The sequence below is a fragment of the Scomber scombrus genome, chromosome 3 (assembly GCF_963691925.1).
Source record: "Scomber scombrus chromosome 3, fScoSco1.1, whole genome shotgun sequence".
Taxonomy (NCBI): Eukaryota; Metazoa; Chordata; class Actinopteri; order Scombriformes; family Scombridae; genus Scomber; species Scomber scombrus.
Genome location: NC_084972.1, coordinates 9,710,967 through 9,729,738, shown reverse-complemented (window position 1 = coordinate 9,729,738; position 18,772 = coordinate 9,710,967). Strand labels below are relative to the sequence as shown.

The 18,772-nt window shown below is 40.9% G+C and overlaps 1 protein-coding gene across 1 annotated transcript in view; it reads left to right on the top strand.

Moving 5' to 3' along the window:
• cdh4 (cadherin 4, type 1, R-cadherin (retinal)) overlaps window positions 1-18,772 on the top strand; it is a 191,207-nt gene that overhangs the window by 141,579 nt on the left and 30,856 nt on the right. The window contains exons 6-7 of the mRNA XM_062415383.1: window positions 7,697-7,852; window positions 12,125-12,269. Coding sequence (XP_062271367.1) covers window positions 7,697-7,852; window positions 12,125-12,269 — 301 coding nt within the window. The remainder of the gene's footprint in view (window positions 1-7,696; window positions 7,853-12,124; window positions 12,270-18,772) is intronic.

Here is an 18,772-nt window from a genome sequence, read left to right as displayed (position 1 = left end):
TGGAAATTCACACTACTTAAGGGAAATTTGAGTCATTACAAGGGGGAAGAGTAGAGAATCAGTGAGAAAATTAGATTTGGTTATCCCTTAAACCTTGACACACTGTTGAAAAATGTCAGAAATATTATGTTTTCTGCTTACACCAAAATCCGGATAATAAATGAACTGTGAAGTGATCAATACCCTAAGCTAATTTTGGCTCTGTGACTTATTATTTTAATTCAGGAAAATTCAGGATTATGCTTTCATCACAGCTAAATGAATTTTAAGACAAGAGTCTAAAAGCAGAGCAGGCTTGTGAGTATATGAGGCATCCAGTCAGTGAGTTGTTTCTATTAAAGGCATCCAGATATTTGGCAGACGCTGTCTTAATTATGGTTGACAGCTATGACAGCTAATGCGTGACGGAGAGGCCACCAGAAGGGCTCAGTCATAGCATGTCTGTCCCCGGAGTGGTTGGCATCAATTCCTCTCATAAAGCCACTCAGCATGGAAAAGGCATTAATTTGCCTTTACTGTATTAATCTACTGCATATTAACCTTCCTTCTAGCTTACATACTTTATTCCAAATTGTAATAACTGTTATGTAGGTATTTAGCTTGTAACGCCATTAATGACATCCCACCCAGCAATTTAAATAGCTGACCTTTTGCAACTCTTGCACATAAATCTCTTTACTCTGTTATAATTATAACATTATAACATATACAGGTATTAAACATATCTTTATTTGGTCAGGGTTTATATTAAATTGTCCATGCATTAGCAGAGAAGGCCAACTTCATATAATAAGTCAATTTAATGTAACACTTGAATCAAAGAAAGAAAAGAAGACAGAGGCAAAGTTAACAAGATATAAAAAGGAAAGGAAAAATAAAAAACAGCCCTAGATAAATTAAAGTACAAAGCATCATCCAGTTCCTTATACTGTAAAGTGTAAGACACATAATTATATCCATTCTAACTGGTCAGGCTACCTTTGAACTCACCCATTCCATTATAAAAGATTCAGGAAACACAGGTTGTATAAAACAACACACATGCCTGTCAAAAGTTTTGACAGCCATCCCATTCACTTGCATGAAAAAGTGTGTCCAACCTTTTTAGTGATACTGTACATTGTGACAAGCAGCATGCATCTTCTATAGCTTTTCAAATAAACATACATGTTATGTAAACCAATTTCAAATAACTCAGTCTCTGAATCTGACTAAAAATAACCATATACATTAGCCCCTGAAGTAGTTATAGCTAACTACATTTGGCTACATGTCAGCTAATCATGCCTATCTGCACATGCCAGTTGTTACATTTGTGAGACTACAGCTCACAGTTAATTTAGCATATGTGCATACTAGAAAAGTGGTTTAAAAAAAAAATTTACAAATAAAAAAACTAGTAGAAAACTAAGTGCAAAGGCTGGTCATCTAGGGGACTGTGTGGACACTTTGTACTACTTACATTAGCTACAATAACTTTTCTAGGGGACTGATTTTGTGTTCCTTCTGTTCAAACTATAATACTACAAGTGTTTGAAACTATTCACGCAAATTTGATTATGGTCAAAGTTCTTTGGGAAGCTGTAGGAGGCTTGTGCTGCTTCGCCCGGTGGAGGAATGTGATAGTTAAAATAAGCCACATTGAAAAATTGCAGAATTCTGCTTTTATTCTATCCATCTATCCATTTTCCGCTGATTATTCAAGACTGGGCCACACTGGCTTCAGATTGAGAAAGGAAACCTAGACATCCATCACCCTAGCAACACTGCAGCTCCTCCAGGGGGATACCAAGGTGGTCTTAGGCCAGAAGACATATGTAGTCCCTCCGCTGTGTCCTGGATCTGCCCGGAGGTTGGACGTCCCTGGAATACCTCCAGAGGGAGGCATCCTTACCACGTGTCCAAACCACCTCAGCTGGCTCCTTTCAATGTGAAGGAGCAGCAGTTCTACTTCGAGCTCCCCAGGATGTCTGAGCTCCTCACACTATCTTTACACCCAGACACTCTCTGGAAGAAACTAATTTTGGCCACTTGTATCCACAATCTCCTTCTTTCAGTCACTACCCAAACCCTGTGACCATAGGTGAGGGTTGGAATGTAGACAGACTGGTAAATTGAGAGCTTTGCCTTCTGGTTCAGCCTTCAGCATCTCAGTGTTTTGCCACTGATGAGCTTTTTGACTACCTCAGAGACCTCTGCCAGGAATATGAATGAAGCTTCCCATGAGTCCTCCAGTTCTGCCTCCTTCATAAGGGCACGTCGGTCGGGTTTAGGAGATCCTAATTGTGTTCCATCCACAACCCGACAATGTCACCACTTAAGTCAGCAGTTTTTCACCTCAGCTGAAAAGAGCGCTTAAGACCTGCCTCTCTTTTCTGAGGTGCCTGGCAGTTTGCCAGAATTTCTTTGAGGCCAGACCTGAAAGGCCTCTTTCGTCAGCTTGACAGCCTCCTTCACCACTAGTGTTGACCAGCGGGTTCTTGGGTTGCAGCCCCAACCAGCACACATATATTTCTGGCGCAAGCCATTTTCACCTTTTTTCACACTTTTAGTATGGATCCCATGCACTGTTTTATAAATGAGACCCCTGGCCTTGTAGTTGAGCTGCATGTTGCTTATTTGCTGTCATCACAAACATTAAGAGAATACTCTCTTAAACCTAATTTAATGAGGACAGAAGAGGACAGTTCTTCAAGCATTTGATCAACTGAAAAAGTGATTATCAGAGGAAACAACATGCAGCATTATCGTCTGGATAATAATGCAAGTGAATGTTGGAAAATCATAGAATTGTGATATTGATCCTCTGTGGCATCATCCTCTGGTTCCCTGGTGTGGCTCTTGAGCCTGTGCAACCTGTGGGGGATGTTTGCCCTGAAGGCAAAGTGAGGGGACTGCGCCCATAAAGAGCTATAAAATAAAGAGGGAGAGAGATGTGTGAAGCCAAAGGACTACAACACAAGCTTGAACCATTAAGCGTGGACAAAACATAAAAGAGGCTATCAAAGAGTGTAAACCACAGCTACCCATTATTGCGTGACATTAGCCAATAGCACACAGTAACACTTAATGATCCCATGGGTGCCTGCAGCACACTGTCCTTTAATGACTTCCTGGTTGAATGATTGTTGTTTCCTGGAAGCAAAATACTACCAGGAAAAGAGAACAACAGCTCCACACATGCTTGTCCTTTGCATAGCAGTGTGCTGCTTTGTTCATATTGCAGTGCTGATAGAAAAAGTCAGCCATGGAATGAATGGATGAAATGCAGAGTAACATCAAATAAACACGAAATTAGTTCCTGTTTATGTAGGCATCAAACTATTTATGCAGATGTGGTGTTCATACAGGCTTGGATCAATTAAAGGAGATTTGGACAGACTGAAACTTCACAGTGCGCTAATTAGGCAGCCAGCCGTTATGCTCAAGAAATGGAAATAAATTCCTTTCCGTTCCTTACCCGCTATCTGTTTGTGTGTCTGATGTCACCCTGAGGAGTTTATCAGAACACTAATTCTTCATCTAATTTTCCCCAACTCCCCATTGCTTTCACTTTATGTGTCTCTCTGCCTCCATCCCTCACCATCTTTCTTCTCACGCTGATAGCTTGTCCCACAGGATTCCAGCAGTTGTCAGTAATCAAGGAAATCACTCTCAAAGAGCTACAAATAGGTCACTTATCTGATGTCTGGTCTGATCTGAAGGAGACAGACAGCCAGTTAAGTCCCTTGCATCTGCCTCTTTCTGCTATTTTCAGTGTGATTAGTAGCCATTCTGTCCATCAGGAGGTATCGAAGTGAGAAAGAGAATGAGAGATAGCGATAGATTGGTAGAGAGAAATCCCAGCTTTCACCATTAGCATTCTATTCAAATGGCTCAATTGAACAGTTGTCACTCATGGGATTCCCAGGACTCTGAGAAGCCGTGCTTCTTCATTTATTCAATTTATTGATATAAAGACTCTTCATTAAGAGACACCAGCAAATGTGACATCTAGTCTCAGGTGGCCTTGATGTGGAATTTTAAGCAGGCATGGAAGCAGAGGCTGCATGACGTATAAGAGCTCCTTTGTCTCCTCTTGGGGCTATTACACCAATGTGCCAGCTACACACTCACTGCTTTGAAGTTCTAGTGAGGAGACAGATTGCACCCAAACACACACAGACACACACATACACACACACACACACACACACACACGCACACACGTTTGGATGCAGAAGCAAAGACCCGTGGCAGGTGAAAATTTCTTATGTGTGTTTCCCACATGACGGTCTTGTGAATTATTGAACTGAGCTGGTCCTTTTGATCTGCGCTTTGGTGCACACATAGTGAATCTCTTACCTGTCAAACACTTCACTACACACACACACTTGACTACAAGCTGCCTCTTATGCACCCAGGAAATACTACATGCAGAAACAGTCGATGTAGAGTGCCCTGGTAGCTGAATGGTTACAGTGCATGCAACGCCCCTGGTTTGACTCTGGCTTGGGACCCTCATTGCGTGTCAAACTCCTCTCTCTCTGTCTCTCTCTCTCTCTCTCTCTCTCTCTCTCTCTCTCTCTCTCTCTCTCTCTCTCTCTCTCTCTCTCTCTCCCTGGTTTTATGTCTGCTCCTCCACTATCAACTCTCCATTATAGGCAAAAATGACCCACAACATATCTTTGAAAAATAAAGAAATGGTACAGCTGCAGGGTGGTGTTTTTTTGTTTTTGTTTTTTTTTATGTTCCTGCAGCTCAAGCAGATGGGACTCTTCATGGTGTGCCTCAGTTCTTTGTTGTTTTGAACAGGGAGGTCTAAACATGTTCCCTTCACAGATAAGATAGAGGATTTCTCAGGCACGTTCTTGTTACTAAATCTCATAATCCATCTGCTCTGCCACATTATCTATCTGTTATCCAAACAGTTGACACTGAGGATGTGGGTGAATGATCAAATTATGTTATTATTCATGCCATAATTTTATCCTGCTATGATTGGCAGATGGTGGGCGTAGTGCAAAATATATGTAATTAGTCGTACAGTATCATTGTCATGCTACAGTGACTACAGCGTGATTTCACTGATTGATAGGAGTTATATATTAGTGTACGTTACACCTGGACTTGCAGGTTTCACATATGGATCCGGTGTGAAGTGAAAATTGTGCCTGTGAAAACTTGCAGTGGAGTTCTGCACTGTGGGTTTGGGAGGACCACAATGGAAATTAAGAGAGAGGGTATCATGTTCAAACAGAGAGATGTTTTATGCAGAAGCCGCCGTCACCGCTGAACGGATGAAGTAATTTCATTTTCATGCATGATCTGCAGCCCCACAGACCAGGAAAATTGCATAGGAGGGGAACAGAAAGATAGAGAGAAAAAAGAGTCAAGCCTTCCCTTTCCTCCATTTGACTCTGTAATTATTCCTTCTGACTTGTAACCATAGTGATGGTTCAGACCGAGTAAAAAAAAAACAATGCAGTGTTGTGCTTTGAACCTGAGACTGAGGTTGGAGAAAAGATGATATGAGGATATATGGTACTTGAAAATCAGACTGGTCCAGGATCTGCAAATCTCTTTTTACCTGCTGAAGTTTGTGACAATACACTACTGTTTGAGCCTATGGCTATAAATCCACCTATGGTCTGGGTTCACATAGGCATTGATGAAATCTGATTAAATTGTATCTGTAAGGTTGTATACTATAAAAAGAACACAGTGATCAGAGTATAGCCATGTATACTGGGTTGTATTGTGCTTCAGACCCCTCTCTATGGGTCACTAAGATGAATCAAAATAAGAAAAGAAAAAAAATGGTGCCACAAAAAATTGAAAAGTCTAGTCAAAGTGTGTGTGTGTGTGTGTGTGTGTGTGTGTGTGTGTGTGTGTGTGTGTGTGTGTGTGTGTTGCACTGCGTATTCAGTCTACAGTGCAAACTGTAAACTGAATACTGTATATTTTACTCTGCAGGCCTCTAAAAATGAGTCCAATAAAACAGTCTGAGCAGGAAAAGTACTAATAAATGTTCAAGTTGAGTTGCTCTAGACATTGCTTAACTATTAAGGGTTCATCAACAAAAAAGGTTGCCAACAAAGAAGAAAACTTTTTTTGTTAGAATCTCCACACATACTGGCCCCCCTTAATGGATCAAGTCTGAATTCTATTGTAGATTCATTTAGCAGGTATAATGTTTACCACCTTGACTAATGTAGTTTAGCACATTTTTGTCATAAACCAAAGTATTCTCGTGAAGGTGGACACGAGTCGTAGTACATCCAACATTTGTAGAAATATTTCCCTAAAAAAATCACAAATGTTATGTTCATGGTTGCACTAGAGGAAAACTCAGTTTGTTTAGGATACATCATCTGGGAACCATGAATGTCTGTACAAATGTAATGCCAATCCAACTTCTATTGTTCAGATATTTAATTGGACAAGTGAAAACACTGATCTGCTGATTGCACAAGATAAAAAGTCTCAGGATCACCAAAATCATTAGGATTCATACTCTGGTTACCATGAATGTTGGTACACAATTTCATGGCAAACCATTCAGTTGTTGTTGATGAGATATTTAGGTGTGGATGGAAGTGGTGGCTGCCTTACCAACCAACAGACTGGCATTGCCATCTCTTGAACCATGCTGCAAATAACTCAATTCAAATGATTTGTACTAGAGAGTGATTCATTTAATGTTAGGTTCTTGAGAGTTATATTTTCTGCAATTACTGTTTGTCCTCAAGTCCTACAGCACTGTTTTGGTTCAAATCATAGCCACAAACTACACATAATATCACATTACTATATGCATTATAAAACATATTCTATAAATACTACAATTATTGAATCAATTGACATAAGTCCTCCAAAGCGCCTGATTCATCCAGGTGCCCTTGTATATCCACTTAATAACGAAAACTATAACCCACCAATTTAACTTGTGTCACATTCATGTTGTTGCATTGTGTGGTGACACAGTAGAATCCCTGCAGCCCATTGAAAATCAATGCCACTGCAAGAAGTGCGACAGTCCCATCTCTTTTTGTTTTCTTTCAAGTCAGCAAGGCACCAAGCAAAAGTATTGATATTTTTATAGCTGTCGCAGTGTGCTGAAAGTTGTTCAGATTGAAACATATCACTCTTTAAATGTCACATTCTGAATTGTGTGTGAAATAACACCTGCAGTGTTAAAGGTGGAACAGGCACATTGAGATATTAATCTCCAGTCAGACATAGTTGAGAATAACGGCATGAGTCGGTCTCACATCATCCGGCAGGTAGCCGTCAGATATACTGTACCTTCATAGCTGGAAGTAAGGCCCTTTTACACTTGTTCAAGGTCTGTTGAGAAACTGCCATGACGGTAACAAAAACCAAAACAACCAACAGGTCAGATAAAATGTTCTGACAGTGAATCCATTTCCCACATGCACATTTTTCAATGTTTTATTTTCACCTCCAGGCTGTAGATTCCAAGTGTGCAGAAGAAAGCTTGCAGTGAACCTGTTATCATCACTGTATCTATCACACATCCCATATACTCGCAGTTTTCTCTCAAACCTGGTTACAAAGCGTTTTTGACAATTTATGTCACTAACCATGCTTCCCGTTGCAAGTATTAGAAAACCGTGTAAAGCCAGGACTAATAGGTAGAATATTTGACATTTTTTCTCATTGTTGAGCTTGTTTTGTCTGGTTCCGTCCTCAGATCCGCTCAGATCAAGACAAGGATGTCGGCATCCGCTACAGCATCACAGGAGCAGGTGCTGATCAGCCCCCGAGTGGCATCTACAACATAGACCCCATCAGCGGGAACATGTTTGTCACCCAACCCCTGGACAGAGAGGAGAGAGCATCCTTCCACGTAAGAAAAAAATTACTGTTAGTGTCTTGTCTCCCTCTTGTTTCCCCTCAATGTACATCTATCTCATTATCTCCCAACTATCCCAGTGGAAATGTGCCTCGCCTTTTGCCTTCCCGATCTACCATTTTACCACTAATGTTCCCTGCCAAAAACAAAACCACAAGTCGGAACACATTCAGAGGACTTGCTGTTCTGTGTCTTCACTCCAGCCTCTCCAGGCTCTGATTGATGCCAAAGCCAGTGATGAAATGAAGAATGCCTTGACAAAACACACAACCACTTCAGCTGTTATTTAATTTGAGGTTTAGCTACACAGAGTGGCGCAGGATGGATAGAACAGAGAGAAGAGACAAAACTGAGGTGGAGAGCAGGAAAACTGTGTTTTTCTACCGTCAGAGCTAATGAGCAGGTGCAGCTTTGAGTGTGTGCACGTCTGTGTGTCTGGAAAAGTGTTTTTATGCCTACACGTACAATATGTTGATTGATGTATGACGTGTTTATTTCATAAGCAGGGCGAGGCTCTCTCTGTTTCCCCATCTCTTCTCATTCTCAGTATGTCTCCCACTTTACGTTTTTGTTCTGCTGCCCTGTTGTTCTTAGCCACCCCCACACATTGTTGCCTGCTCTTCTCATGAACCTTGCAGCTGTGCTGTTCAAAGGTGCAAGCAGACAGATGTATAGTTAACCTGCATATGGCCCATAGGATTTCCCACTACAACCCCCTCCCCACACACACACACACACACACACACACACACACACACACACACACACACACACACAAGAGGCTGAGTTCATGACTGGCCCCACTGGAACTTCGGGTTAAACAGCTTTGTGGATGCGTGAATTAAATATACAGACCACATGAGACTTCTGTTCACGCTAGGCCATTGGTGCATACACACACATTATAGGTTTCAATTTATATCAGCAAAGACTAACACCTCCACTCGAGGTGAGCGCTGGTGTCAGACTCACAATGCCTGTGTGCCTGTCAGCATGATAGATGGCCATGCTGCTGATAGAGCTAATTCAAAAGCATGCTCCTGTCTCGGAGGAAGGATAGAATAAAGGAGAGTGGATCTCTTCAGCGTCTCCGCCACCGCATACACTCCACAAAATGCACACATCATAGACACCAACGCACACATACAGTACGTGCGCTGAGTATAAACAAACACAGCGCTCCAGATGATTGTCTCCTTGATTGGTTTGTCTCGTACTCCTTTGTGTGTGTGTGCGTTCCATGTAGTTTTAGATGAGCCTTTACTTTACTTGCTAAGTCGCTTAGGCTCACACTATTGCGTGATTGTATATGTTGTCTCTCCATACATGCTCTTACACTCAACTAGCAAATTGGGATCAATAAAGCAGCCAGGTTATTGGTCCCCAGGAAAGGACAGCCACTCAGCAAACATTTTGTATTTGACACTGCCTGTAGTGAAAACAGCATGTTAGGTTGAGGGCACTTCAACTCGAATGCAGCTACTATTTACTGTAGACTCCTGTGGACCCATGCTGCTTGTGATGTGATGTATGATTTAGTGTAGGGAGAATGTAGCCAGCATTTGACCCAGGGGAAATTTAGTCCATTGCTTACTTTCTTTCAACTTGACAGGGAAGTTCCCAGCACTGCAGCTCTCTTGCCGGCCAAACTTTGCTTGTTAGTTTTGGGCTCAAGTGAAAAGAGAGACGAGGCTGCTGTTTTTGACAGACTAGCACCAGAGGGAAGTGATCCGCGAGGTGAGGAGAGTGGGTGTGAGCCAGAGCTTCAGTTTTGTCAGACAGAGTTACTGTGAGCCAGCAGGGCACGAGGAGAATTGAACAAATATGAAAATGTCAGGGATTTTCATTTGTTTACGCTTGTTTGCATGAAAATTCAGCGTAAGTATGTTTTACTGGAAAACACTAATTGCGAACAGCTGATAGTTTTGTATGAAATGAGTTCTGGAGTGATCAGTTGACCAACCACTAATCGGACAATGTGAAAATAAACAATAAGTAAAAAAAATATTATTGATTATTACAGATGAAAAATAATAATGATGGTGGTGTATTGTCTGGTAATTTTGCACATTTTAAAATAAATTATGTATTTCAAAAAGCAATTTGTAAATACATAGTTATTCTTCTTTATGTTTATTATTGAGGATTTTGTCCACCTTATTTTCATACATGAGGGAAAAATATAAGGAACACTTTCTTAATATAATGCAAGTAGTAGGATTCAAGTAGAATTATCACCTTTCCAAAAATGTCAACAAAAACTAAAAATGTGTAAGCTTCGTAAAAGTGAATTTATGGCAGAGCTGTTGTATTGGATTGCATTGGATTGCACAGGTGTACCCAATAAAGGTGTAAAGTAAGTGTTTATAAGGTGAGGGGACCAATGGGCCAAATACAAACTGCATTTCTCCTCTGTGGATGATGCAGTCATATTAAAGCTCACCCTGCAGAATACTGATGTCAGTTCACACATATACATTTGCAGTTTGCACAAGCGCGCACACACACTCTTCCAACCCCTCAGATCACATTTCCAATTCCTCCGTCGAGCGCACAAATGTAGACACATACAAACAGACTCCAGTGCTCACACAGGAAGCCACACACACACACACACACACACACACACACACGTGAATATACACCTATGGAAATGGGGCAAACATGCAAGAGCACACATATATACAAATCCACAGGCGGAATAGGCCAAAATAAATAAATGAATGCGCACACAGTTAAACACAAAGTCGAAAATGAATAATCAGACATACGCGTGCACACACATACACGCACATACTGTACAAGCACATACGCCGAAGCAGTCACACATATCACAGTCACACACCCCTCAGCGTGCAGCGTTCACAGCTGAGAAAACAGATTGGGTTTGTTTGTTTGTTGGGTCTCCTCTCCATGTTTGTTTGCTGTGCTTCAGCCAATGGAAAACTAGCATCTTGAGGATCATTAAGTGGCTAAAGAGGGCTCTTTTGATTGGCTGTGTGTCTCCCCAGTGTGCATCTGTGCACTTGTGTCAGCGTCCATGTTGATATGCGTAAACATGTGTCTGAATTGGTGTTTGGATGCGTGTGTGTGTGTGAATGCTCAAGCGGGCGCTTGTTTGGTTATGTTTTGAAACATCATTAATAGGCAGGCACAAAAGCTGATATGATGACTCGTGTTACGTTGAAGGCAGGTGCCACCATTCAATCTTTCATACATCACGACTTCCTGTAAATAGGCTGGCAGGCAGATCTCCTTCTACTGTGCTGGTGGCAGACAAAATATTTTTGCTTTGGTTTAAGCCAGAATGAGAAACCCTTTCTCTTTTTACCAAGCCAAGCTGTGATTGAATAACATTTCTGCTGAGGATATGAATTTCTAGGCAACTGAACAAGAGTAATGTAAGTCACGGTGAGGAGTGCTATTTTGGTTCCAGAGCTATTACAAAGCTTTGCGTTATGTTAGATATCATTAGTGGGGATTGGTGGGGAGTAGAGGGTGGGTAACAGTAGCGGCGGAGATTAAGACATCCCAGTGTAGATGATGATTGCTTTTGTCAGTCCTCCCTGTTCAAGCCCCTCTACCCTACACACCCACCCATCCCCACACTGCCTCTTTGTGTTTTCATCTCTCATTTACTTGCACAAGGCTCAGCCACTCTCCTCCTCTCCTCTCCGTCCCATCTCATTCCCCTTTTCCCTACGCTGCCTTTTTTTCTTTCTTTCACCTCATTCTCTGTCTCTTTCCTCTCTCTATTCTCACACTGAGAATTGTCAAGGAACAGCTCATCAGTCAGAGTAATGCATCCAAATGGCCGGCTTTGTCAAAACAAAACCGAGACAAACATTTGCCCCGAACAAAATGAAACCACAGCTTGAGCAGCTACACCTTTCTGATATTTTCTGGGCTTCTGGCTGTGCTAACAATAAAATAGGTGTTGTTTGTGTGTGTGTGGAACATTTCACTACTTTTCCCCCTTTCTGTGTTGTTATGGTCCGTGCCAAGATACCAACAGGATACTCATGCCCCGTTGGCAGACAAGGAACAGAATATTTGCTAGTCAAATGAAGTTGCCAATTAACAAAGTCAAAGTTGTGCCGTTTGCTTTGTTTCAGTTCAGACCGGTCTGCAGAGTCGATCAATCACACCCAGCGGCCTACTGTCAGAGTCAGCCTAGCAACATCTGGAAAAGTCATTCAAGCTCTTGTTAAGCAATGAATGCTAATGATCCTTCATTTCTCTGTGTGCATTTGTGTATGTTCACAGCTGCGAGCCCATGCAGTGGACATGAACGGCAACCAGGTGGAGAATCCAATAGACCTGTACATCTACGTGATCGACATGAACGACAACAGACCAGAGTTTCTGAACCAGGTGTACAACGGCTCCGTGGCCGAAGGATCCAAACCAGGTAAGAGTTCCGTCTGCTCATTGTAGAAAAAACGCTGCAGGTCAGTTCACGTGAGAGTGCCAGTTCATTTGAAATGTCGGCACTCCATCACCAAGCAGCAGTGATGAAACTAATGCATGCATGTTGCTCAGTGTGATAGTTTTCGTTTTTCATGCAAATTGAAGTTGATTTTCATACTGAAGAGAAATACCAGGAGCTGAAAAGGAGGAAAACACAAAAAACGACTAGGTTAAAACGTAGTATATGGCTGGACCGTGTATGAAACTAATTAATTTGAAACAACGGATAGAGGAAGTGGCGACATGTGGCAACCAAGCCCCCAGGAAGCACGAAAGTGGCTTTGACTGAAGCCGATTTGAGATAGGACCTTTCCCAATAGCAAGTATGCCGAGTTCAGACTTGCATACTTTCTATGTTTGGACTAGGAGGAAGCAGTATGGACATTTTGCCTGCTGACAGTAGCAGCTCAGCTTCAACACACAACAACTGACTGTTCTGTGACGAATAATGTCACCTCAAAACTCCACTAACACATGTAGTAAATAATGTTATTCAGTCTGTAGTGTAGCTATGATAAAAATCCAAACTGTATGGGGCTTAATAATATTAAAAAAAAATTGAATATAGACTTATCTTTTCATTTGAATACATTTACATTATTAAAATGTGGTGATATCTGTACATATAGAGGCAGCACTATTGTTCTATCCGGTAAAAACATGAAGCTTCATTTTACATTCAGACAAACTTCATAAATCAAAACGATACAGAGACATTAGAGACATTGGTAAATCACCAAAGAGCTGCAGATCAGTTCATTGGATCATGTTCTCCCCGGGATGATGACAGGCGTTGACTAGCCGACCATCTCAGGAATCGTGCTTCTAGCAGCTGAGATGACCAACTGGTCAAACCCGGCCAGCTGCGGCTCCACACGTCTCTGAAAACATTGAGCAAATTTCAAACAAACATTATTTATATAAACTGACTACAAACTGGGAATCTAAATGGTAACTTTCTCATTTAAAAGAAATATTAAAAATGAATTAAGTGACATATTAACAGTGACATATCAACAGTTTAATCTCTGCTATTGCTGCCTGTTGGTGTTGGTCATTGACAGACATTCATCCCCACTGTTGCGGTCCAGCCCTAGAAAACAAACAAGCTATGACATGCCATATATACCTAAATTATTCAGCTTAGTTAAGCCAACACTTTTTATCCAGACTGAACAAATCAAATGTATTGATCTGGTACCAACAGTGAAAACTCCACACATCCTTCTTCAGGTTGGATGCTCCGATATGTACAACTAACCAACAGTTAGAAACTCCGTGGACACATATGGAGGTGGCAGCTTTCCAAACAACATTCTTTTCTTCTTTCATTGACAGCTTCCAGCTATTCGTGTAGGCAGAAAACACACTGCACAGCACACTTTGATTGTATTACTGGACATTTTATTTTTACAAAAGTGAAGAAAGAAATAGAAAGAAACTAGCCAATTGATTCTCCACTGTTTGACAGTCTGAGTTTGAAAGAATGTAATTAAATTCACATGTTTTCTGGAGTGTTGAGGAGATTTATATATAAGAGTTTGCATATCTAAAAGAGTTTCATGACAACAGCTTCCACTGTAACTACAGACAAAGTGAAGACAAAGTTGTGTCACATAGTTTTGCCACTTAAGAGGATGATATGAAGTCACACTGCACTTCTGTTCTGTTCTCAGCAGCTGAGTTATACCTAAAGCCATAAAATACTAAATACATGTCTGTAATCATTTTCAATCATGTAGTTTAAATTGTATAATGTAACCACTTAAATTACTGCACTAAGTACGAACCACCACTTATACTAGCACTTTTATATCCCCAGTACTGTGCTTTACATTATTAATCCATTTGAAATTGCCAGTTAGACTGAGAGTTAGACTTATGAATAGCAACGTTTAGTTTAAAATGCTAAGAATAATAAAAAAGAAACGGTTCAAAATGACTTAAATGCAAAGCTTCCTGTTGCTTAAGGATTCTGGTTGCGTCTTTGTTTTAAACTATTTGAATCATGGAGGGTTTCCTTGAACTTGACATCATTTGATGTCAGTTTGACCCATCACATGCATTTTTTAGTATTCCGAGGTTCCTGCAGAAAACCTTAATGTTTCAATCTTACTTACAGTAACCTTGAATAACTTGGACTATTATGAACAACTTACATTCTGAGGTGTGGATTTGCCATGACTCTTGAGTTTTCAGTTGGTTCAGACCAAGGCAAGTTCATACAGTATTTGTGTTTCAGTATACTGCCAGATGCATCATTATCAGAATCTGCAGAGCATGGAGAGACGTAGACCTTCCCTCAGAATCGGGGAACAGAGTTGTGGTCAGTGCAAAGCCAGAGACAAGAGCAGAATGTGCAAGTAGCTCTCATGTCTCGACTGGAAGAACTCATGTACTAACAATCAGACCCCGAGGACCCATGTTTGTCTTCACAGCGTTCAGATATTGTTCTGCTGCAAAGTTTAATCTCAGGGGGATTTGTAAACAATATAGGAAAGCATGGTGTGTGTGTTTATATATGTATGTGTGTGTGTGCGCGTGTATGGATGAGAGAGCATGGGATTGACTTTGTGTATGTGTGTGCGTGTGAATACTGGTTACTCCTCAGTAGAGCGTGGGTCTATATACAGAGCTCCTAATTAGCGAGGGCAGCCAGACATTCCAAAAGCTACTTTCTTTGTTTTTCACTCCAATGCTCTCTGCTTAGTTTAAAATGAGAGCATGCAACGACAAAAGTCTTTGAATTCAGTTTTGTTTTGAAGAGAATGCTATCTGTAATCCCAATTAACAAGAAACATATTACACAATGTACAGCGTAATTGCTCCGCTCTTCATTAAGCAGTCACTGCCAAGTAACATTTGTTTGTGGGCCACAATGTCAGGTGTGGAGAGTTTGGTGTCAAAAAAGTATTTTGTATCTCGAGCACAGCACTTTTTGTCTTCCTTTGCTCAGTCACTGGTCTCTGAATTGATGAATTTTAATTAGGACAATAAGCTACAATGCTGCGTTGGCCTAATTGGCTGTTTAGTCGAAGAAAACGAATGACTGCGATTCATCTTCAGCGAGCAGTAGCAGTCTGGACACATCTTTCCATTCATTTGAATGAGAAAGCGTATCCAGACTTTTGACTGGTACTGTCAGTTCAAGGGGACACTTGATACTTTTCTCGCCCACGTAAGCCTTTAATATATCCTCTCTCAGTTAAATATTTTACTTACCAGTAATGGAGCCAGTTTAGACCTCAAGAGTTGTGCCGCACAGTTTTGCTAAAGTCAGTTTTTATACCCGGCAGCCCTGCAGTTAGAGAAAGGGATAAAGAGCCAAGTGTGCACTCCAGGTAAGGTATATTAATTAATGTCAGTTCTCACTTCGACTAAACTCTTTTGTATGTGCCTTTCTTTACAGCAGAAACTCTGCTGCATAGACTCACAAAACCTAAGGCAACAACCAAAAATATTAACAGTGAATGAAAGGAAAAGAGACAAATATGAGGCACTTATTTTTGGCACAGGAGTGTCTCAGATTCTCTAGATTCTCTGTCTTTCAGTCCTGACTTCTCCTTTGTTCTTACACCATTATAATATTCATTTCTTTCTCTTTTGTCAGTCCTTTATTTAATGCTTGTGATATGCTTTTACGTAAGCTTAATGTCACACATGAATCAAAATTTTAAGTGATTATCAAAAGACCCACCAGGTCACGATGCAGTGATCTGTGCTTCAGAGATCCCCAGCGTGCATGCAGCATTTGCATGTGGTTTTGATCATTCTGTGGAAAAGAAAGGCCGAGAAAATCCCAGAGGGTGTTACCCCAGGTGACGCTCTCTTTCGATTCTGGCAACAGGTGCTGTGTTGAAACCTGCTGTAGCATTGCAGCTGACAGGTGTTCCTCTGGGCAGTGATGCTCCTGGAATATCTCAATCTCCTGTCTTCCACTGACCACTGCAGGTCAGAGCACTGGTGACACATAAAACATTATATCCAGATCTACATAATGAAGCACAATGTTACAGCCACATTGTGGGTTTGCCAATACATTGTTGTAGCTGTTCACTGCATGTGTAGAAAAAACAAAGAGAATATTTTACAAGCTTTCAAGTGTACAATGTTTTGTATCAAATTTCAGGGTAATAAGCAATTCAATAGTTCTATCATGAAACTCATTAAGTGCCATAAAATGTATTTTCTGGTCACTTCACCCAAATCAAAAACCAAAAACACATTAAAAACACATTTTCTCTGTTACAAAACTAAACTAAAAACTACATTTACTGGCTTCACTTGTATGGGCATGGTGACAGAAGTCTCAGCAGCACAGATGTAGAAATAAAAATTGCAAAAAAATGATCTGCTTAAATAAATTCTACTAGAGTTAAGTTCAAATTATTCACTTTAATAAAGGTGAAACATTTTAACTCCACAATTTCTATCAAATAAAGAAAAATTGTCCAAATTATTTTAAAATGTGTAAAATATTTCTAATTTATATTATAGTGGAGAAGTTAGCCAAAGTTGTCTCATCGGGGGTTAAAACAGCCTTTTTTAGACAGAGGCTGAACTGAGGAGCTGCAGTATTAAATAAATGAGGACGTTTTTGAACCGTAAGTGCTCTACTACAAAGATGCAGAATATAAAAGTAGACTTGTAAAGGTGCATGATACAACCCCTTTAACATTTGTAACTTGGTGAAAATGTGTGTAATAGTAACAAACCTTTACTTTGCATAGTAACCTATTAAAAATCAGGAAATATCAGCAATATAAGATATAACACTTTTTTTCCTCAATACCTAGCAAACAGGGAATACTAGGAGTTACGCTGTAGTAGTATCACATTCTGTATCAACAGACCCACATCTCAAAGGTTCTCTGAAGCATTACAACACATCTCTCCATCTAACACTGTGTGAAAGCCATCAAAGAGGGAGACCTACAGGGAACAACCCTTATCACCGTCACCAGATGTTACGTAGTGAGAGATCCGATCAAACCATCAGCCAGGATCGGTTTGTGACGCCTTCATTTGTCACTCTCAGCCAGCAGGCCCCTGCTCAGCACTAAATGAACCTGTGACTAATAGAATTTAATTTGTACAGGTAATCAAACGTAACAAAACAGTACATAACAAAGTGAGCTATCTGATCACATTCGGTTCTTGTGTTAGCATTAATGAGGAATAAATAGGATTCAGTCTGTAATTAGGAGGATTATCCTTGGAAACCTGCTAAACCTATTAAAGGTGTGCAAATATGTTCTTTTAGTAGCTCTCGTCATTTGGTGTCATAAAAATAATCACCTGTAGCTTCTGGCTCAAGTGCCATAAGCTGAAGCTAACATGCAGCACACGCACGTAGAATAAAAAAATGCATAAAACACCGCTGCTTTTTCAACTGAGGTCACAGAAATGATCTAACGCTCTATAAAATCTTCAAGACCGGGACATGAGACACTCCTTGGGTTTTGTTAAGTGGGCTCAGATGAAGATTAGTCGACATGGCGTGACTTCTTCAGAAAGTACTTGTGTTCTGAGTTTGCAGTGTACTTAGAACATCTGCCCTGTGATGTCCTGTCCTTTTCCTACCCTCCCCCTCCTCCCAGACTCTGACAGCAAGTTGTTCCCTTTTATGGATCTTCTTTATCAAAAAGGCCTTCTGAAATGAGAGTGCAAGATCAAAACCAGCCGCTGAGTGCCTTCTCTCACAGTCGATTTTCCCTCCCAAGGGAGGACAGGCGTCTCTCTCTCTCTCTCTCTCTCTCTCTCTCTCTCTCTCTCTCTCTCTCTCCCTCTCCCTCTCCCTCTCCCTCTCCCTCTCCCTCTCCCTCTCCCTCTCCCTCTCCCTCTCTCCTGAAGAGTTTGCTAACAGTTGCAGAGAGATGTGAGAGACTTTCTCTGTTTTGCCTAGGGGGGGTTAATTAGGGATAAGCACAGGAAGGGAAGGCGAGTAGAGGTGGAGGAAGAAAAATATTGGATAGGATATTGGACCTAGACTGGGTGAGCAAGTAACCCACAAGCGCTTCTCAAGTGCTTATGATATCGACATGTACAGTGTCATAGTGTCAATCAGGGTCACATGAATAGTTTCTATTGACACAGAGGCTCAGTGGTTAGCACTTCATATGAAGGACCCTTTTTTGTGTCAGTTTGCTTTTTCTTTTAACTCGTCTTTCAGTTCGTTATGACAAAAAATTCATGCGGAGCAAAGAAACTATTTTATCTGCAGGTGTTATAAACAGTCCAGCCACTTATACCTATTAGCTTCTGCTCCTCTAACATTTGTCATTCAGGGAGTTTTGTCATAAAGCGTAAGTGGCATGCTTCAAAATCTCATCAAGCCTTACTAACTACTATCAAAAAGGCTCAGGTGTTCATTTTTTCCTATCAAGTTCCAGAGATAGATACTCCAAGTTCTACTTCTTCATTTTTCATACAGTCAAATGAAGT